Source organism: Glycine max, chromosome 5 (genome assembly GCF_000004515.6).
Source record: "Glycine max cultivar Williams 82 chromosome 5, Glycine_max_v4.0, whole genome shotgun sequence".
Classification (NCBI taxonomy): domain Eukaryota; kingdom Viridiplantae; phylum Streptophyta; class Magnoliopsida; order Fabales; family Fabaceae; genus Glycine; species Glycine max.
Window position 1 is genome coordinate 1,493,521 of NC_038241.2, and position 22,367 is coordinate 1,515,887.

At 30.2% G+C, this 22,367-nt stretch overlaps 3 protein-coding genes and 1 long non-coding RNA gene across 5 annotated transcripts; 2 read left to right on the forward strand and 2 right to left on the reverse strand.

Annotated features, from left to right (window-relative positions):
- Positions 1 to 861: 861 nt before the first annotated feature.
- LOC100804186 (H/ACA ribonucleoprotein complex subunit 2-like protein) lies at positions 862 to 3,087 on the forward strand. Its single transcript, XM_003524453.5, has 5 exons — positions 862 to 1,051; positions 1,340 to 1,664; positions 1,745 to 1,814; positions 1,890 to 1,995; positions 2,833 to 3,087. Exons 2-5 carry the CDS (start codon positions 1,547 to 1,549, stop codon positions 2,992 to 2,994), a joined length of 456 nt encoding a protein of 151 aa, XP_003524501.2. The 5' UTR covers positions 862 to 1,051; positions 1,340 to 1,546; the 3' UTR covers positions 2,995 to 3,087.
- A 2,459-nt stretch (positions 3,088 to 5,546) lies between these two features.
- On the forward strand, positions 5,547 to 10,419 carry LOC100803659 (probable serine/threonine-protein kinase DDB_G0291350). The gene is made up of 6 exons (XM_003524452.5): positions 5,547 to 5,966; positions 6,489 to 6,631; positions 7,563 to 7,706; positions 8,050 to 8,235; positions 8,676 to 8,800; positions 9,887 to 10,419. Exons 1-6 carry the CDS (start codon positions 5,762 to 5,764, stop codon positions 10,110 to 10,112), a joined length of 1,029 nt encoding a protein of 342 aa, XP_003524500.1. The 5' UTR covers positions 5,547 to 5,761; the 3' UTR covers positions 10,113 to 10,419.
- A 147-nt stretch (positions 10,420 to 10,566) lies between these two features.
- On the reverse strand, positions 10,567 to 11,222 carry LOC121174941 (uncharacterized). 2 transcript variants are annotated; one of them, XR_005891692.1, is made up of 2 exons: positions 11,110 to 11,222; positions 10,567 to 10,777 (listed from the first exon to the last, which is right to left on the reverse strand). It is a non-coding gene; the product is annotated as an uncharacterized lncRNA (long non-coding RNA). The 2 variants fall into 2 exon arrangements; XR_005891691.1 differs by lacking the exon at positions 11,110 to 11,222 and adding an exon at positions 10,913 to 11,023.
- A 4,954-nt stretch (positions 11,223 to 16,176) lies between these two features.
- Positions 16,177 to 17,374, reverse strand: LOC100802597 (cysteine-rich and transmembrane domain-containing protein WIH2). Its single transcript, XM_003524450.4, has 3 exons — positions 17,217 to 17,374; positions 16,924 to 17,077; positions 16,177 to 16,666 (listed from the first exon to the last, which is right to left on the reverse strand). Exons 1-3 carry the CDS (start codon positions 17,251 to 17,253, stop codon positions 16,621 to 16,623), a joined length of 237 nt encoding a protein of 78 aa, XP_003524498.1. The 5' UTR covers positions 17,254 to 17,374; the 3' UTR covers positions 16,177 to 16,620.
- Positions 17,375 to 22,367: the final 4,993 nt, after the last annotated feature.

The window sequence follows — 22,367 nt, forward strand, 5'->3', positions numbered from 1 at the left end:
CTTAAATACTTCTAAATCTACTATAAAATATCAATGAATGTAGTGGTGATTTTAACAATGGCATGAATGCCAATTCCCATATATCTTTACTATTGCAAAAATGGTTATTGGGTTCTATCAACAACCTTGTATCCTAGATACTGAATTCACCATCTTGTGTACTGCTTACTAGGTTCACTTTAAAGAAAGACTTGTGATAATAATGTAAAAGGTGACAAACCACATACTATAATGAACTTCATGATGTACCCATACCATGTTCTTGGTTACTATATGAACATTAAGATCTTTTCTGGGAAATTAAATGCCAACAAATTGACAAATACAGGTAAAGTTCTAAGTTGCATAATCTATTATTATTTTATTTGTCACAACATTCAGAATGTTGATATTTTTTTTGTTAGTTGCCGCAGGTGCAGTGACTGGCAGTAAAGGTGGCAGTTATGAAAGCCCTTCACATGACCGATTAGTATATGTAACAACATGTCTTATCGGGCACCAGGTGGAAGTCCAGCTGAAAAATGGATCCATATACAATGGAATATTTCATGTAACAAACACAGACAAAGATTTCGGTATGTTCTGTTGCATTTATTTTTATTGATTTTTGTCATATTCAAGATTGTTATTTTGAACAATTATTTCTTTTAGGAATATTTTGTTATTTCCTATTTTTGGTGATTTTTGGAACTTATCTTATTTTAATAAGACTTTATTTAGGAGTTATTGCTTAATTGGGATTTGGCTAGGTCGTTCCAAAATTGACTCCTGCTCCTGTTTCCATAATTGATTTTATAGGTCATAGAGCATTTGACTTCATTTGATTCTTATATCATCTTATTATAGGAATCATTTTGAAGATGCTTCCTTAACAAAGGATGGTTCTTCACGAGGACAGAAATCTGGCACAAATTTTGTTAGCAAGCCCCCCTTCGAAGATTTTAATTATACCTGCCAAAGTTACTGCACATGTTTGCTACTTTTCAACTATTTGCAATTTGCAAAGTACTTGGGAATTTGGCAGTTACCTAAGCTAAATATTTGCAATCTTGTGAGTTTTGTTTGGATGTTGTATAGTCAACTATGGTTTTGGACAATTTATAATTAGGGGAAGTAGCTTTTAACACATTGCCAACTTGTTTCCTGTTGATATTGTTGATGTGTCAATCATGGCAGGATGTTGCTATTACCATGGCTTAGCTAATGAATCTCACCATGATATGCACAAGGAAATCATGGTTGATTCATTGATATATATAGATTTGGGAGCTGATATTAATAATCTCATCCTTGACCCGCAACGATCCTAATCAACTCAAATTTTTCTCATCAAAATCAGGATGGACCCCACGAGTTCGGGCCGGTTGCCACACCTAGCGAATATGAGGCTGGGTCTGATCAAATCATGGAGTGGGGCGAGTGATAAACATTTGATAAGTCACGCGCGGCGCCATAGCGTGTGATCCTAAATTAAACCCTAGCTAGAGGAGAGGGTTTAAAGCTCTGAAGCTTCTTTCTTCTTCTCCAATTAAGATCGCAGAGAGAGATGGGGAGTGACAGCGAGGCAGAGAAGGAGAAGAAGAAGATGCTTGCGCTCGCTCCCATTGCTAAACCCCTTGCCGGAAAGAAGCTTTGCAAGCGAACCCTAAAACTTGTTCGTAGAGGTTTGTTTATCCATTCGCATTCTCAATTTGCCTTTTTATTTCTCCATTTGCTTCGTGTTAACTATATTCTGTTCTTTCAGCTGCCGAACACAAATGCCTGAAAAGAGGAGTGAAGGAGGTTGTTAAAAGCATAAGGAGAGGTCATAAAGGGTCTGTTTTCTCATTCTCTCCCATGTGTCATTTTTCACTGTGCCTTAGCCTAATTTTCTTGTTTTGTGAATGCAGATTGTGTGTGATTGCTGGGAACATATCGCCGATTGATGTCATCACTCATCTTCCTATTCTCTGTGAAGACTCTGACATTCCTTATATTTATGTCCCATCTAAAGAAGTACGCTACCAACTTTACATTCCTTATCTTTATGTTTATGCTTATATGTGCTTTTGCTCTTGTTTACCTATTTCACTCTAGGGACTACTCGTATTGTTCTCTTATATTTTTTTCCCTTAGTTTTTACTCGTATGTCTTCTCTGTTTAATTTAGTATTACAATTTGCAATTTATTTTCATTGATGTTTATCCCTCCCAAATTAGAAATATTGAAGCACCAAATAAGAGTGAGATGCATCTACTGGAGGAACTTGAATGAATGCATGTTTTTAGTTGTTCATCTAACACTCATAGCAACACTAATGTAATTGTCATAATGAATTCGGCACAACTGACCTGTCCAATTTTATTTTATTTTTTAATTTAATACATACCCATCCTACGGTGAATTGAATTGTATATCTCTGGCATCTGTTCTTAAACAAACTAATGTTTAAACTAGAAGAGTATTCACCTACCGTCCAGCCCAGTGAATTGCATAATAAGAAGAAACTAAACTACTTTTAACTCAGTTTACGAAACAAAGGGTCTTGTTAGTTGCCCCTGCATATCCAATTTTCAACTGATTTGAACCTTGTAGGGAATTTTTAAATAACATACCTATCTTAAAGTGCTACTGACAATACCATTCTTTGTTGCTTCTGTAACCTACACAATATATCATTATGTTATCACTTATCATTTCATTTTAAATGTGGGTGTAAGAGGTGGAGAAACAAGTATATTTTTCTATAACTGTTGTGGTTATTTTTGTTCATGCTATCTCATATATCATGTTCAAGAAAGTCCAATTACTATGCTAATTCATTTAACTTTTGTTATTTATATTGTTTTCCAGGATCTTGCAGGCGCAGGAGCAACAAAGAGGCCTACTTGCTGTGTTCTGGTACAGACAAAGCCTGCAAAGGGAGAAATAGAGCAAGGGGAACAAGAGAAACTAAAGTCAGATTATGATCAAGTTGTGTCGGAAGTTACTGAGCTTACAACTTCACTATTTTGAAACAAGCACACATGTATGTGTACTGTTTGTTCCAGTTGGATTAACATGTGGTATTAGTGTACCTTACAATCAATTGATGTGTGGATTTTATTATTTTTCTGTCTTGCTTATCATTTTCTTGTCATTTAGTCTACCACTGCCTTGATCAATACAACTTCATGGCTTTACCATGAGGATGGCTGAAGCAATCTTGATTAGAACTTAGAATCTTCTCTTTGGTCATAGTTCTCTACAATTTACAGGGTTTAGGATTTTGATCTTCTTTTTCTTTCTTTGATTCGTAATCGCATCTAGAGGGTGGGCTGTCGAGGTAAATGTTTCTGAAAGAAGCTTATTGGATGTGTGGTGAATTAAGAAAGACCGATTTTTTCACCATTCCTCAATTACTGGAGATTGTTAATCCTTTATAAGTTGGTGGTTCGGTTAGAGAGGGAAAGGGATGACTTGTATAAATTATGCAAAATTACATGAATAGTAATTTTTTTTTAATGTCTGACAAGGTATGTAGTTTAATTTAGGAGAGTAATTAAGAGATAAAATGTTAAAAATTTATATATTTATTAATCTATTTATTTAGTAGTATACATTTATTTTTTCTATTTATAAGCATGTTTTAAATAATAATAGTAATTTTTTTAGTGTATATTTAAAATATTTATAATTTTGTAGTATTTATTAATTATTATATCATCTAATAACTTTCAATTATAATAAATAAGTCCAGTATTTTATAGAATAAATAAATTTAACAACTAATTAAAAAAAATTCGTTTACAGTAATTTTGTTGGCTTTTTATTAAAATTATATTAAATCTACTTCTAATATTATTTTTAATTATTTGCCTGTATAAAAAATCTTTCGCCGTGTCGGTGCATAGACCTAAGAATAAGATAGAAAGTGGTTATTGGGCATTGAATCTCGGGCCTTGGCGTGCCTACCCATTAATTAATAAAAATTGGCCTATATATGAAAATTATTTTCTTAAATGTAAACACAACAACGCACACAGGAGAAAGCGAAGCAAACGGGGTTGCTTTTTCAAATGAATTATTTTTATATATAAATTTATACTTGAATGCCATGAAATATATAATGAAATTAAATCATGTGATTGAATGTCATATATTTATTTATTAAATATACCAATTAATTAGAGGAATTTGATAGAAATGATAAAAATAATAAAAACAGAGAATTGTAATTAAGTTTGAATTTTATATTAATATTTGTATTAAATTTTATTTTACTTATATATATATATATATATATATATATATATATATATATATATATATATATATTAAAACACATACTTAATTCTTCAATGAAGCCTTTGTTCTATATTTTTTTTTTGGAATTAAGATATTGTTTTGGGCATATTAATGCGACTGATGTACACTCACCCAGCGGTTGAATTAGTGAATCCTTCTGAACAATTGCTAAGTATAGTCTGTAGAATGTTGTCCACATTTAGGTGAATAGGTGCATGTCCACAGTTATTATTATTGGGTTCATTATCAATTTTGAATCTTGATCTTGAACTCGTAACATTGGAATCAAACCTAAGTTGGGCAAGTTTCATTAAAACAAAATAGACAAATAAGGTGAATTTTGAAAATTGGACTAAAATATTTCTTCCGAACTGAAGTATAAGGGAAAAAAATAAAATTCAATGTGTATTGGATTAAAATATAAATAAAATCATATCATCTCTTTTAATGATAGTATCTTCAAAATATTTTTCATTTAATTAAAATTTTATTTCCAACAACATTTTCTTTTTTTATCTTGTGTAATTAATGTAGAGGGTATTTTAAAAAATAAGCTAACTTTTTTATTGAAATTATCAAAATTAAATGATATTAACAAATTTTTCTGATAAGTGTGATTCAATTTTTTTTCTTATATTTTAATTCGAAGAAAGTAAATTGAAATTATTAAGAGGTATAACTCAATTGATTAACTAAGCTCTTTGAGTTCTTATAAATTTTCTGATAATTATCTTTTATTCCTACATATAAAAAATATAAAATAAAATTATAATTTTTGTAATATTAATTATAAATTATCATATAATTCAAAATGAGTTAAAAATCTATGCTGACAGTGTATAATTTTTTTTAACATATAAACTAATCAGAAATAAAAATAAATTAATGTAATTATTGTGAAAATTAGTAAAATTATCAACATTTTAAAATTAATTAACTGTGTAATCAGAAATTAAACACATGATTAATTTAAAATTATTTTTAAAGTAATTATTATAATAATTAACAATTTGGAATGAGTAAATGATACATGGGTTACAATGTAAATAGATTTTACAAAGTCGACCGTCAGTTAATAAAAAATAATCATATATAATAATTTTATTAATTTTTAAAATAATTTCTATAAAGTGATTTTAAATAGTTGACCGTTTAGAATATCAGTACAGAGTCACTGTTTACCCATTAATTAATAGTAATGTGAAGAATTTGGCATAATAAAATTTAAATTATAGAATAGAAGGTAAATAAATGTATGATGGATGGATAAAAATAGGGGATGTGTGCACCAAATAAACGAAACAGGCGTTGGGTTGAGAATAGAGGGGCGCGTAAGAATAAATTAGAGGGAAAGGGGGGGTTGACACTTCCATTTTACGAAACTCAATTAACGTGAAATCAGGTCTACGAAAATCACCTTTTGGACACCTGATTTCAGTTCTTTTTCTTCTCAATAATTATTATTTGTATTTGTAAACACACACTATCAAAGCAAATGGGGTGCTCATTCTCCGGGTTGAACGCACTTTACGACTCCGTGAACGGCGGAGGTGATGTTTGGATCAACGAGAACCGTTTCCGCATCGTGCGCCAGCTCGGAGAAGGTGGCTTCGCCTACGTCTACCTCGTCAAGGAGGCTCCCGACGACTCCGCCGCCGCTGGCCTCGCCAAGAAGCTCAAAGGCTCCTCTCATCTCTCCGGTCAGCTTCCTTCCTTAACCTATTTCGATTTCCCTCACTCTTTTTCTTATTTATTTTCTGAAATTGACCTCGTTAGGCCTGATCTGTTTGATCTGTGTCGTTTTTTTCTCGATCTGTGATGGCATTTCCTTGGCCAAATGTTAGAATCGTCTCCCCGTGGATATTTCATTTTCGGATCTGTCTGACTCGTGCTTTTTTTTTTTTTAATGTTTATCGAATTCTGTCGTTGGAGCTTGTGCTTGTTCCTAGCGATTTTTATGCAATTCTGTTGTTGTTGCAGCAATCGTGAAATTATTTTTGTAAGATGTGATGAATGTCCTATTTCTCGCTTTGGTGGTAGTAATTGATATGGCGTTTAATTTTCCTTGCTGCAATTGAAAAATAGGAGGTTCTGTCTTTTTGAATCTGAGTTCAATTTCGATTATCAGTGATGAAGGTGCCGTGTTATTGTAGAAACTAAAAAAATTCGGTGGTACCGTATTATTCTGTGGATTGAAATTAATTCATTAACTATACTATCAGATGATGGAACTTATGCTATGAAAAAGGTCCTCATTCAGAACAATGAACAGCTGGAGTTGGTCAGGGAGGAGATCCGTGTTTCATCACTGTTCAATCATCCCAATCTGCTCCCGCTTCTTGAGCATGCAATCATTTCTGTCAAGGTAAAGTGGTTTTTTGCAGCAAACACTTACTCCTCTCCTTGGTATATCACAGTTCAGATTTTTTTTTTTCGTTAACAAAAGTTCACTAGAATAAGAGTATCACTGATTCATTCAGGTAAGACACATGTCCTTTCTGTTAAGGTCTGTCACTTAAAAATTTGTTCCTGAACTAAAATTATGTAATTTGCTGTATTGTTTTCCTGGGGCTTATCTGAAAAAAAATGTCATTCTTGGATATATTGGAAGTTTGTATACCTGGTCCTTCGTCAACAATCCTAATGAACATTTACCTTCTTTTATTGAGATATGTGATTGTGAAGAGACTATAATAAGGCACCATTACAACTTTTCATATGGTTGGGTACTGGGTGAAGTTTTGCATGTCATGGTCAAGTTGGTCCCAGTTATTATTCTACAATTTGATCAATTCAGTAAGAGTAATCTTTGTGCTTCTGGTATAGTATAATATCTTATGAAAATATAATATCACTACCAATCTATTTGAATGGGAACAGGTATTGAGTAGAATACAGATATGCTGTCAATTTTAAAGTTTCTGTTGATTCCATTTGTGTCCGGTATGGGTGCAATACAAATGCGATATCAATTTTAAAGTATCTATGTACCAGAGCTACCATTGGTACTGTTTTACCCGACTTGTATCTAACGTTGCAACACCTAATCTAGGTTTTCTTAACTTGGTTGGGAACTGTGTATGTTTTGTGATGTGGCATTGCTCGTATAGTTCTTTAAGGGTTCCAATCTGTTAAAGTGATCAATCTGTTACAGTGGGAATAACACTATTCTTAAAGTGGGAATGTCTAGTTTTTCTGATTTCCTCCATTAAAGATTTGGTTTAATTCTGTTCCTTCTACTGTTTCAATTTCTGTGTTTTTTTAATTAACATTGAAGATGTACTTTTTGTTAGCAGCCTACCCATGAAACATCTTGGAACCATGAAGCATATTTATTGTTTCCAGTTCATTTGGATGGAACATTGCTAGACAATGCCAAAATAATGAAAGCCAAGAAAGAATTCTATTCCACCTCAGATGTGCTTCAAATATTTCGTCAGGTAAGAATCATCTTTCCATTATGCATTTTGTCATCACAGCTCAACATTTTTAGTGCTAAATATCTTGTTTGACATATATTATATCCTTTCTTGGTTTCTCATACCCTTACACATATTTTAATATCAAACTAGCAATTCTTGTGACATGGGTTATTTGTTGTCTTAAGAATCATATTTTAGAAGAGAAATGGATTTCTGTGGTCTGCTTCTTTAGAATCTGAGGAGCAATTTTTTTGCCATAGTTTCAATATACTTTTTGACATTTTAGGGTTTACTATTGCTTTTAATTTACATAAAAAAAAAGCATTGTTCTTAAACTCTTTTAACCCTGTAAAATCAACAGCTTTGTGCAGGACTCAAGCACATGCACAGTTTTGATCCTCCTTATGCACATAATGATGTCAAACCTGGTAATGTTCTCATAACACACAGAAAAGGACAACCACCTCTTGCCATACTGATGGATTTTGGCAGTGCTCGTCCTGCAAGGAAGCAAATTAGCTCCAGGTCAGAGGCCCTTCAGTTGCAGGTGCTTCTTTCTTCCCACTTTTTTACGAAGTGTTGTTTATTGATAAAGATTGTTTACCGTTTTAATGACTTAGCACTTACTGGGAATTTCTTTAACACAGTTCAGAATATGTGGTGCGTAAAAGTATATCATATTTTAGAATGTTTTAGAGGTTTTTGCTCCATATGTAGTGTGTGAAATTGTATTTCCTAATATGATAGAGGTGCATAGGATCCATCAGTCTTGTAATGGACCTTTTAAATTGTTACTGAACATTAACCAGTTCTACGTTTCATTCAAAAATACTCAATTGCTTAGCTTATGTTTCCATGTTGGCAATATTAATTCTTTAATTGTTTTTGTTTTGAATATGTCGTACAAATTTGAAGGATCAAAGTTTCATTTCAGTCACCTGGTTTGGATTTTCTAACCTGCTAATTGCTACTTGTCTTGCTATGTAGGAATGGGCATCTGAACATTGCTCTGCTCCTTTCCGAGCTCCTGAGCTGTGGGATTGCCCAAGCCAAGCTGATATAGATGAGAGGACTGACATTTGGTCGCTAGGATGCACATTATATGCAATAATGTGAGTATTAACCCTTCTTTTACATGTGATTGTGCTAATTTCTATGTTTAGAACTTTTGCCAATTGTGCCTTCATACAACATAATAACCATCTTTTGGTCATTTTTTATTGGCTTTTCTTTAAATTCTAATTGTTTCCTCAAAATCATTAGTTTCATATGTTCAATGCATTTGATTTGGAACCCTTGATGTGCATGTAGATCCTACAGATTAACATATAGATTATGATTTTTTAAATATTGTGAAGAAGGTTGTTGACTTGTGTGTGTGTGTGTGTGTGAGATATAATCTCAAAAATTTCAACTAAACAACGACAGACTCTGGTTTGTTTTATAGTGAAGAAACAACATCTGGTCAATTCACATTTCATTGTTCCTTGATTGTAACTGTAACCTAAAAAAGGAGAAAAGAAGGGGGAGTAGAAGAATAAGTTATTTTATTTGTTATGCCCTGACCAATTTTTGTCATAAAAGATACGTTGTTAAGAGCATTATGCGCAAAAAAAGGAGCCAGGGACCAACTGCCATTTGGTTTATTGGAAAATCCTACTTATGAGCCAGAGCCTCTGGTTTAAAATTTTGGTATATTTGTGTAATAAAAATAGAAAACTTATCAAATAATATTACTGTTCTTAGTAATGTTATTCAACCAACAATAATAAATGCAAAAGAAAAACACACGTGTAACTGTGAAAGTCACTGGGTCACTCTGCATAGATTATTGATTTGGAGCAATTGCTCATATCAAATACTACTTTTGATAGTCAACATGAAATGAAATCTTATGGCTGTGCACACTAGACTGGCTTTGTTGTCTCATGATTATTCCCTTGGCATTATACATTGATTCTTCTCTAGAGAAATCAAATGGTAGAGGTGTGTTTTTTCATGACAAATAATTGTGCTATTTTATATTACTCTTTCAAGTATAGCTTGGTCAACAAACTACTTCCATTCGTACTATCATAATGATTCTTGTCTGTAAATGTTGTTTTTCTTCCTGGTGTGTGTTGTGTTAGAATTATATCTTGGCTACTTCAGTGCACGTTTTAATTGTTTATTATATATCTCCTGGCTGAAATTTTCAGGTATGGGGTATCTCCATTTGAATATGCACTTGGAGAGTCTGGTGGAAGCCTGCAATTGGCTATTGTAAATGCACAGGTCAAATGGCCAGCAGGACCCAAGCCTCCATATCCAGAAGCTCTTCATCAGTTCGTGTCATGGATGCTTCAGCCAACGGCTTCCATGCGGCCCAGGATAGATGATATCATTATCCATGTTGACAAGTTAGTTGCGAAGTTCTCTCAATGAGTTACTATGGAAGTGAGAAGTGGGGCTTGAGATTTTTATGTTGCAGTCGTTTAAAAAAATTCGTGTGCATTTGCCGTCCAGTTATATGTTAATGGATAGAAAAGCAATAGCAATTCCTCGCCTGACGGAGTTAACCATATATTTATATGTATCTTCGATTTTGGTGGTAGTCTAGGTAGTCGGGCGTTGGCTTTAAAGTATTGTTTGTCATTTCTACATAATTTTGTTTCTTGTAATTTATGAAATGGCCAATCTCCCTGTGTCTTCAGAATTTATCAGCATAAATGGAATATCATTTATTTATTGACGTTCTTTGTTCATATTTCGCCTACCTTCAATGAGCAAGTATTTGACCATCACTTTTCGTTAACGTTGGAATGGGGATGTCAATATGGCTATCTCAAGGGTTTTGTGCATAATTCTCCAAATAAGATTCCAAGAGAGTAAGTCTTTCTAAGATTAACAATTTTTCTATTAAATCTGCTTACAACACTATTTCATCAACCAGTCATAACGCTTATTCTACTCTGTTTAACCTCCAATCAAAACTAATGTGTCAGAGATTTCGCTGATATCCACCCTTCCTGCTTGTTGAAAAGAGCTTGCTGCAGTGCAGCAGCAGCAGCAGAAGAAGAACCCATCTACAGCTTTAGAGTGAAAACAATCTGCATCATGGAACCAACACTCTCATTATTGCTTTCCGTATGAAACTTAAATTCATTATAAATCTAATAGAAAAGGAACATAGCACGTGACTAGTCATTGAAATGGAATAAAAAATTGAAGTGGGAAAAGAATACGATGGCTTCAATTTTTTCCATCGCCTCTAAGTACGTGGATAAGTGGATTCCTCTCAGCATAAAATACATTACAATAATTTTAGAGGGACAGTATCAAAAAATGGATTAAGGTCAAATTCTAAAAACTGATAAATGAATAAATTTATCCATATAAAAAAAACTAGATTGTTGAAGTTCAAACCGAAGTTTATCTGTACCCAATTAACCTCCCATCCTAGCCAGATTCCCAAGTGAAATGTCCAAATCAAGTGTCTTGGATGAAAATTGTTACGTGCACCCACTATTTTTCTTGTGTACCCAACAATTTTTTTTTAAAATTCTGAAAGCATTCCTGCTAATAAACATATAGATTTATAATTCGTATGATTCATACGGATTGTGAATACAAGTTTATTACCAGATTGACAATCTGTATCATATCAGGACTCAAATTTATAACTTTTGCGTTATTAACACGACGTTCTAATCAATTAAGCTAATAAATCAATTATGTTATAAAATAATTAATTTTTTTATATAACACTAATTTTTTTAATATATTTTAATGCACATATAAGTTTACATAATAAATTTTATGACAATTAATTTTGATTTAATAATTAATTTTTTGACATATATAAATTTTTATTAAACCTATAATTTTTATTTAAAATTGATATATGTAAAAAAAATATTATTAAATCAAAATTAATTATAAAAAGACCAAATAAAAAATCTATTTAATGTAATAATTATAAAAAAAACTATAATTAAATTTATTTAAAACATTATTTTTTTAAATGGAGATATGAATTTACCATTCATATGAAGTATACAGATTAGGAATCCGTATATTTATTACTAAGAATATTTTCGAATTTTACAAAAATTTGTTAGATACAAAAGAAAAATAAAAATACCGTGATGCACGAAACAATTGTCCTCTTGTATTTGTGGTGAGGCAAACATCACATCATCATTCAAATTACAGATAGAAAGAAAAGTGCAGATATTTAATAATTATACAGATTTATTTTATTTTCTTAACCTTTATCAACTCCTAAAGTCATGCCACAAATCTGCCACACCAAAATTATAAATAAATTACACTAAGATTCTATACATTTAAAAAATAATCCATACAAAGTCTTTCAAGAATGTAAAAAGAATCTCTCAACCCTTGCTCTAAATTAAATAATAGGTCTCCATACCCTCCTCCCTACAAAACCGCAATTAAAATACCTCATTACTACTAGAGAAATCAAGAACACAAAAAGTTAAAGGTAAAACTTGGTTGAGTAGATAGATGAACGACACGATAGGTAACAGTGGCGAGGGGAGGTTGCGGTGGAGCTGGAGCTCCTCAGATTCATTTTTGTACGGTGGACTAGTACCCATTTTTGTGGTGATTGGGGTAGCGTTGCTTGTACTAGCATGTTCAAGGGGTCATCGAAGGTCTCAAACAACAACAGAGTCAGTGCGTAACGTTGACGTGAACAGGTCGAGAGAGTTAACAAACATAACTCAAGTTGATGAAAGGCCAAACATTTTGGTAATCCTAGCCGGAGAAGAGCACCCAACTCATTTGGCAAAGCCCCTATCCGTGTGAGTTTGTGACACTGCTGCTACTGTCTCCTTCATAGTTGTTGTGTTTCCGTTACCATGACATGACTTTGTATGACCATAGTTGCGTGTTGCATTGCATAGTTGCTTCATTACATTTTTTTGTATATGTATACGTACATATATTGTAATTAATTGCCGTGCTAATGTCTTTCTTTTCTTATGTTTGTCCAGCTTTATTCGATTCAAAAGTTGATTATTCAAAATAAGAGCTTTGGAAGTAAAATATAAGTTGATTAAGAAATATCAATTTTTAACCTAAAAGAAAAAGACTTTTAAATATAACTGTGATCCTCCTATTTTTACTTCACATATTTCTAATTGTCCCGTTTTACTCCTTTAATTTTTTATTATATGTTAAAATTAATTCCTTCATTAGTCTTGTATCTAAAAGTTAATGAAATATGTTGACATTAGCCATCTTTTTACTTAATTGACAACTTATGTGTAAGTAAAGGGTGAAGGGAGGAAGAGATAGGTAGTGGGTTCAAATTTTTCACTAATAAAAATTAACAAACTAATAATTAATATTTATCAATAAAAAGGTATAATTAGTAATTGAACATGGAAACTTTGACGTATCAAATAATTAAAAAGAAAATCATATTAGAGTTTATGCGAGTTTCTTCACTTTTCTTTTCTTGTGCACATCGTCTTCGTCTCACGGTTGGAATAATTTCATAGAGAAAAGAATAATTTTTTACTTGTATTAGTATGTCAATTAGTAAGAAATGGTTGATATCAATAAATTTTGTTACAATTTGAATGTGACACTAACAAAGGGACTGATTTTAACATATATCTAAAAAATACTCTATTAGAAATATGGGACCAAAATTGCACAAATATATAAAAATAAAATTGCATTTAAGCCCAAAAAAAAATTGAGAGAGAGGAAAGGATTACTAGAGAAAGAGATAATAAGAGAACAAGAAGAAAAGGGAAGAGAGTGTGAAAAGAACATAAAGAGAGAAGGGAAACTATATTTTTCACACGATTCTTTTAAAAAAGAAAAGTTGATTAAATTTTATAAGAATTTTTTCTAATAAAAAAATGTGTGTAATCCAAATCTGGCAAGTACATTAAACACAACAAATCATACAATGATATATAAAAGATAACTCCTCGAAGACTTTGACATCAATTACCAACTATTATCAAAAACTTACGAATTGAACTAATCTTGAAATGAGTATTTATATGATTATTCTAAGGTAAAAGTATAATGGATATTCAGAAGCATGGAAATAGAATACAAATATTTAGACGGTTGTAACGAAAAAAAAAAACTATAAATGAACTTCATAGAATCTATTAATGATGGTATTAGAGTCCTATTAATTCTCTTCTAATATAATTTTAATTCTTCTAGAATTTAATTCAATTGATGTATTTCACAATTAAGTATACAAATTTACATTAAACTCAATCCCTTAATGAATAATCCTTTTTTATCTGTTGCAATCCAAATTTTCAAATATTAATGTAAGTAGATGAAAAGTTGGGAAGTGCATTCCGAGAACTAGTGAATGCATCTTAAATCTTGTAGAATTTCACTATCATAATGAGAAGATAGATGGAGAGGTGTAATAAGAAGAAATTAGTGACTGAAAATATCAGTGGCTAACTTGGAAAATAGTCCTTAGATGAAAAGTATGGTTCCATATAAACTAACTTGCTAAACTTCTGGCGACCTACTTATTTAATCAGTTGCTATTATTAATTAGTCTGTCACTGGTGGTTTGGTTAAAAATTAAAGCATTTTGCAACTGCCTTAGAGATTGACATTTTCCTACGCAACAATTTTGATCTCCAAGTACGTCGTCTCTAAATTCGTCGCTATTAGCGACCGAAGCATTTAATTGCTAATTTTGACCGCAATTTTGCATTTTCTATTAGTATTGTTTTTGGCAATAACTAGCAGTGTAGTTAATGTACACAAAGTTTGCATTTTCTATTAGTATTGTTTTTGGCAATAACTAGCAGTGTACTTAATGTACACAAAGTTTGATTTATAAAGAAAGTCATGGTCCATTAAATGATGATATGATATTTTATTAGTTGGTCATTAGATTTATCATAAAATAATTGTAATAATTAAAATATTTTCATGATAGTCATCCTTCACCCATTTAAACATGTAATTAAATTTATCATAAAATAATTATAATAATTAAAAAACCAAAAAATTATCATATAATTTTAAATCTATTATTCAAATTCAAAAGTGAAAATAAGAAGATGTTGTTGAAATAAAGATTATTATACGATGAGATAAAGTTAGAATCAATATAGCTATTAAGAAATTAAAAAAATTATATTGATTTACTTTTTTTACCCAAATCTCATCATTTTTTATTATTTTTTTCACTAACTCGTGTAATTTTGAATGTATTTTTAAAAATTTATAAACTTTTTTCAAATCTTATAAATCTATAAAAATCCTTTCAAATTCTTTAAAATTTTATGATATAAATCCATTAAAATCCAAACTATCATAAAAGTCTTGTAAAGAAATCTAATAAATTATAATATTCACACATAATCTTTAAAATTTATATTAAAACAATCATTTAAAATCTTAATCCAATACATCCCTAAGGGTGTGCTTGGTTTGCATTTTCATTTTTGAAAACTGTTTTCATTTTCAAAAGATTAGAATTCTAAAAATATGTTTGATTTAACTTCTTGTTTTCTGTTTTTAGGAAATAAAAACATTGAAAATTTATTATATATTGACTTATCTTTTTTGTATTTTTAGATTTGCTTAAAATTACATTCCTTGTCATCGCATTTTCATTTTATTCAAAATGAGATTCCTGAAAACGAGATTTTATTATTTTCATTTTCTAGTTATTTTTTGTTTTCATTTTCACTGAAAATGTTTTCAAAAATTCAACCAAACACATTTTGATCATTATTTTCTATTTTCAGTAAAAATAAAAACAGAAAACGGTCAAATCAAACACTTCCCGAGATATTCTTGGTCTACACTTTTATTGCCGGAGTCATATTTCGCTTAGAATAGAAGTATGAGATTGTATATTTTTTTATTGAAATTATAACAGATAACTTAAAAACAATTTATTGATTCATTCATGATTCTTAAAAAAATTATTAAAAATTACTAAAAAAAATTAATTGGTCTATGATCTATTTAATGAAAATCATCCAATCAATACAATTTCTTTTTAATGGATATCCAATCCATCTGTAAAATTATTTTTAAAAATAATTATTTCAAAATATTCTCTCATCCATATTCAAAAAATATTTTTGGTTGAGTTTGGTTAAACTTGCACCCAAATCAATCAAAATTAAATACTCATCCACAAAGTATTAATTAGGTTTGAAAATAAGAAAGGATAAATTATCATCCATTCATTTAATTATATAAACCATAGTCTTTTTTTAGGAGAGAAAAACCATAGTCTTTCTTTTAACAACTAGATGGATTGGATTAAATTTTACATATAAACAAATGAATTCATTTCTCAACCCTAATTTATTTAGAAGCATGTGCAATTGAGTAAAGTTAACAATAAATTACAAATGTGAAAATAGTCGTAAACCTTTTTTAGGATACGGGAAAATTTTTATATGAAACACCCGGAGTAAAATTTAGTTATACACGCAAATTGTATAGATATCCAAACCTTATATATTATATAATATCAGTACACACTCAAACATACTTTTTACATATAAACTAAAAAAGAGATGCAGAACTATCTTATTAGCTAACTAATTACATTATAAACGCTACAAGATACTAAAGCACAAGATACTAAACCATATCGGTGGTAATGACTAAATGAACCAGGGTGGTAATGACTAACTGAACTAGGATATCTAAGGGTTATTATTGGATATTTATAAGGGTTATTATCGGTTGGGTCTATGAATCTTATTTTTACTTATATAACACTTAAAAACTTTTTATTCTTACACGATACATAAAATTTGACCTCAAATTTATACTCTAACACATTATACTTAATGATAAAAAAATTACATTATACCTTTCTTTCACCCAATCTATGTAACATGTAGTAGATCAGGATCAGTACACACCAATACTATATATTCACAGTATTCCTGAAATCTCAGAAGCAAATGTCCAAACAACAGTAGCAACACATTCCAGCGCAACTGCCAAGAAATTAAATTTAATAAGTAATATTAGTTATACATATATTTTTTAACACAGTAACTAAAAACGTGAGTATATGAAATATAACTAGTCTGAATTTGAAATCGGTTAGATTAGAAATTTAGAATCCAATGATAGTTTGTATAGAAATTATTGACGCTCTATAATATTGTCAAATATCACTGTTGAATTCACTAACAGGTGGTAAGTACAGGTTGTGAAAGAAAGCATATATAAATGAGAGAGATATAATTACCATCCTCTCCAGAATCCGTCACCCTTGAATTTAGTTTCTCCGTTTGGAGGAACCTTCTCCTCGTGAGTAATAATAGCAGGTGGAGGTGGCGGAGCTTGATAATTAGGACCCGGTGCAATGTCCTTCGGCTCATATGCTAAACTAGAATTCCAACCTAAACCAAAGTTTGAATATTCAGCATTAGAATATATAATATATAGTGCAAAAGTACAAATATATTGATATAGATCTCAAGGGAAACGTGTTGTCAAATTAACACGTCCTTGTCTAATGGAAATATATATGCTAAGTACCTTGAGGCTGGCAATTTTGATCATTGCTATGACTCATCCTTAATTAGTTTGAAGAATGCTGTTTTCGATCAACACGTGTGAAGTGAAAAGCTAGAGAAACACAAGTCGGAGATGAACAAAATCTGTTAATTGCGATGAGATTGTTTACTTTAATATTATATTTAGGGATGATCTTACTTTTGTGGAGTGGTTGAAGTTGCTGATAAGAGATAAGATCGACTTTCTAAACTTCTACTTATTAGACATTAATAAAGGAGATCATTTTAATACAGTTTTGTTAACACAGCAACATGAAATTAAAATGAGATGAGAAGAGAAAAAAAATGATAATACATATATAAAATAACATCTAATAATATCAACATATTTTTACTGAGATGTTCTTAATTTTTTACTTAAAATAATAGTTACGAAGTATTTTAATATTATTAGGTATGCAATCTACTCCTATACCATAAATGGAAATATACAACTTGAAGAGTTAAATTTTTAATCTTTTCACTCTTTTAATTAATTTTTTTAAAATATTTTCTCCTTTTGCTACTTGGGGACACCCAACAGGGGTGCGTTTCATGCACTATCCTTTATTCCTTGCAACTAATAAAAAAAATATTTCTATCCATCATCTCAAACATTACCATTTTATCTTTATTTTATACATTTAAATTTCTTATTTGTTTATTCATTTCAATTTAAAAATAATTTTATATTTAAATTTAAGTTATCTATTATAAAATTAGAATATAACTTATATACTTTAAAAGTATTGTAAATTTGAATTATATCAAAATAAATATTTATCATGTACAATATACAATTGTTTTTTTTACTGAGTACAATACACTTGTCAAATACTTTTATATATATATATATATATATATATATATATATATATATATATATATATATATATATATATATATATATATATAATATAAACCGTTACAAAACATCATACATGGGTATTATAAATAATAAATATAGAAAGTTACAAATTATAATATAAAATAAATTACACAAATACTCCTTAGAGTTCGTCAAAATTCTTCAATCCTCTTTTTTTTTTATCCATATTATATATACATATAAAAGCTCCGTTAATTATTTTTTAAAATGTATTACATTAACACTTTTTATAGTGTAGTGACTCACTTTTATTACTCAAGAAACACGATATACCCTATATTCTTATACAAAAGGGAAATATTACAGCAAAAGTTAAAAAGAACAAAAAATTATATGCAATCTCAATATTTTTAAAAGTATCATTTTAATTTTTTTTTATACATAAAGTATCAATTTAATCAGCTCTATCATATGGTGGGTTAGTTAAATATATAGTTTTTATTTATTTATTTGTACCGGAGTAGTTGTATTTGGTGCATGCATCATCAAATAGAGGAGGTTTGATGTAAAATTGTAAACAGAGAAGAGATTCTATAGTCTTTTATTTATTTATTCTGAGACAGAGGGCGTATTTTACTATTTTTATTTTTTATGCAACAGTTGCAAGACAATCTTATACTTTTAATCACTAAAAAAAGAAAATCTTAGCACTCGATTATCATAAAGTGTGAACAATGGATGTGAACTTTGTCCCCTAAGTCCCCTCATTCTTGTTCTTCATTCTCGTTGAAATTTCTACTACAAATCCTTACCAAATAAGTCAATGACACGTGTTCTTCATGGTTCTAAATTCTATTAATGGAGTATGAGGCATATGATTCATGAAGAACATTCGACAGCTGGTGGCATGGATTCACAAAAGCAAAAGGGGATAATGTACTTCCATAGTTCGTTCAATTTGTGTAATGATACAAAGTGCAGACTTGCAATGCCTAATGAAATCATATAGGTCAGGGTTTTGACTTTTGAAATTACGCGGTAATTCCTGTGTTTGATAAAGAAAAGATAATTAAAATAGATGAAAATAAAAATAAGTGAAAAATAAAGAATAAACTAAAAGTGTTTAGTTGAAAAAAGATGAGACAAAAGATAAAGATCGATATAAGTAAAAATAGAGAAAAAAAAAATACAATAGGCTTTACTATTTGTATATTATCTCTTTTTTGTTCCTCCTACCGAACAATAAAAAAATTTCATCCTTCTCGTCCCTCCAATTTTTCAGCAACCAAACAAAAAAACATGAGTATTTTGTTTTTGATTCTATAGTTTTGACACGAGCATTTAGTTATTAATGTTTCTCTCGTGTGAGGAACTTTGACAAGGTTCAAGAAAAACAGTTCATTGAATAAAAAGTAGACAATTGTTAATCAATGACATAAAGATATCAATTAAAGGATAGAAATTTTTTATTAAAAATAATATTAGTACATATTATTATGATCTCTAATGCATTTTAAATGTAAATTCTAATAAAAAATATTTTGAATTCCTTAAAAAAAACACTAGTTAACCAGACCTAAAAAATATTTTCATTAACTCTACGAAAATATGTATGAAACTAATATTTTAATACATTTATCCGATAACAGTTATACTTTTTTCGTTCCATAATAAGTATTCTCTTAAATTTTTTACACAGACTAAAAGTTAGTAAGCAAATGAAAGTGTGTATTAGTTTTACGAAAATAATCTTATTACTACAACAATATTCTAAAAAGTATTATTAAGGCTATAAATGAAAAATAAACTAATATTATCTTGAAAAACTAAAATGACACTTGTTCTAAGATTTATTTCTTTTTCGTTTTAAACAACACTTATTATAAAATGGAGAGAATAATAAGTTTAATTATACAAATTTAAACCAATGGGGTTGAGTATACCAAAAGAGACTCACATCTCATAACGTAAAGAACTAATATTGGAATTTCTGTTGATAAAAATGCACATTTAATACTGAATGGTACTTTGAACAGGTCTGCTTTCAAGGATAATTGTGTTAAATCAAAAGAAAATTATACAAGTTCCAGAGAGTCATTTATTCTTCATCGTGGTCTTTTTTTATTTAATTTAATGTGCTCCTAATTAAATTATTAATCAATTTCATTTTTTTTTCATTTATTCATTGGATTGGAATTGGATTTTTCACTCATTTCCTTGGATGCCCTGGGTTTGCTCTTACTTCTTCTGCTTTCAACACTACTTTCACCCCATGTCTTGTGGGTGTGTTTGCCTTCATCAACTTTCCCCCACTCTTCTCCTTCATTGGCTCTATTCAAAACTCTCCTTCTTCGTCAATACGTCTCTCTCTCTTTAATAAATTTTGTTGGTTGATTCTGTGTTGGTTGAGGGGTGCTTCACAGAGGTTTTGGTCTATGCATGTGTGATTGGACAATAGTTGGATTGATGAATAATGGCTTAGAGATGGTATCGTGGTGGCCATGGCTTATAGTTGAATATTTAGGAGTGGTGGTAGAGCAAAGTAAACAAATGCTTTTTCTTACTTTATTTTAATCAATCCAAATAACATATACTTTTTTTTTTTATTCTTTTAACACAGTGAAAAGTTAATTCATTAAAATTCTAAACAAATACTTAATGCCCCAAAGAATATGAATTGATTGACACAAAATTATTCTAACTTAATAAGTAACGTCAAGTTTGTATCATATGCATATAATGTTGTTAGTTAATTTACATTCTCGATGATATCTTTTATAAATCTTTGTAAAATATTATTTTCTTTTATTTTATTTTTAGAGATTAGGGAATAATAAAAACATAACTATCGTTCTTTTCACTATTTTTTTAAAAAATTCTTGATATAAAAATGCCTTTTACAAGTATGTCCACATGATACTAATTTAAAATTTTAAAGACTTAATTATATTTTTTATACACTTGTGAATTCTTTCTTCAATGATTTTTCTCATAAGTTTTACCCCTCAAATTATAAAGAATCACAATTTGTCTTAATTGTCGTAATTCAACGGAAAAATCACAACAAAATTGTCATAATAGTAACAGTTTTTCTACGACCGGAAAAATTTCACAATATTTTATAAAGGGGAAAATTTTGTAAAAAAAATGAAAATTTGTAAGATTGTAAAATTGTTTGATTGACCCATTTGGATTACTTTTGCAAATATTATATTTTAAAAATGGGTATGTTACAAAACTAATTATTGGCAGGACTTTTTTTTTTAATCGTAAGTCAGGTCAAACTGTAATTTTAATCCGTGATTTTAGTGTTACATAGACACATATCTTTTTTTATATATATAAAGAAAAGCTAATGGAGGACATGACTTGCAAGTCGAGGCACGTTAAATTGGACAACAAAGGTTTAATCAAGGATTTTAACTAAAGTTGCAATCACGAATTACAACTTCATGTTATGGCGTGACTAATGTGCAGAAAAAGCGTTTGAAAATATTAGTTGCAACTTCAAGCTATGACGTGTCTGATACACACAAAAAGTGCATGAAGTAACAATAATTATATTGAAGTTTTAACTTCAATATATGTAACGTGACTGTTCGAATGGTGCATAAATTTTTTTCAAATAGCAAATACGAATTACGATTTGACTGTGTTGTCTTGTCGGAACAGAAACTAGCTAAAATTAGTAGTATGTTTATAAGGATGAAACTACAATATGACACTTGCGTGGTTAAAGTTCCGATTTATGGCGGTAATTTGTTTTGTAACATGTTCATTTCGGGGATAAAGATGTAACTAAGACATGGAACACACTTAGCACCGAAGAAAAAAAGTTGAAAACTTTGTCCAGATTGAAAAGAGCCAAATCTTCAACCCGCAGGTGGAGCTATTTAGAAGGCAAACACATGGAATTAATAGTAAGTGGAGCATTTTAACCCATTCGAAGCATAAGAATGCATTTTTAAGTCTATCCTAAAGCGATAGTGGGGTATGACATGTCCAAAACCTACTTCCTTTGTGACTTGTTAAAACTTCGTTTTGTTCCCTTCTTTCTACCAACGAAGGGTCCCATGTCTTTATCATTTGCACATGCACAACGATACTTCCTTCTCCTCCTGTGACTTGGAGAAGCCAATTAGCACCAGAATATGGTGGGGGACTGCTGATTGCATGCCAAAGTGCCAAGTATTCTTCCAAACCATATTGAGGCGACAGCTGAGCAAATCTTTCAAGCATAGGTTTCTTCTCATAATGTACTTTGGCTCAGGCTCCTGGGATTCGAGCGACCAAACACATGTCCTT

Bases quoted from the DNA above. Each gene is read 5' to 3' on its own strand.
- LOC100804186 (XM_003524453.5), top strand. From the start codon at position 1,547: ATGGGGAGTGACAGCGAGGCAGAGAAGGAGAAGAAGAAGATGCTTGCG. The intron at 1,815-1,889 runs GTCTGTTTTCTC...TTGTGAATGCAG, and splicing joins ATAAGGAGAGGTCATAAAGG to ATTGTGTGTGATTGCTGGGA. The intron at 1,996-2,832 runs GTACGCTACCAA...ATTGTTTTCCAG, and splicing joins TTTATGTCCCATCTAAAGAA to GATCTTGCAGGCGCAGGAGC.
- LOC100803659 (XM_003524452.5), top strand. From the start codon at position 5,762: ATGGGGTGCTCATTCTCCGGGTTGAACGCACTTTACGACTCCGTGAAC. The intron at 6,632-7,562 runs GTAAAGTGGTTT...TTTTGTTAGCAG, and splicing joins ATGCAATCATTTCTGTCAAG to CCTACCCATGAAACATCTTG. The intron at 8,236-8,675 runs GTGCTTCTTTCT...CTTGCTATGTAG, and splicing joins CAGAGGCCCTTCAGTTGCAG to GAATGGGCATCTGAACATTG.
- LOC100802597 (XM_003524450.4), bottom strand. From the start codon at position 17,253: ATGAGTCATAGCAATGATCAAAATTGCCAGCCTCAAG. The intron at 17,078-17,216 runs GTACTTAGCATA...ACTTTGGTTTAG, and splicing joins TCAAAATTGCCAGCCTCAAG to GTTGGAATTCTAGTTTAGCA. The intron at 16,667-16,923 runs GTAATTATATCT...ATTTCTTGGCAG, and splicing joins GACGGATTCTGGAGAGGATG to TTGCGCTGGAATGTGTTGCT.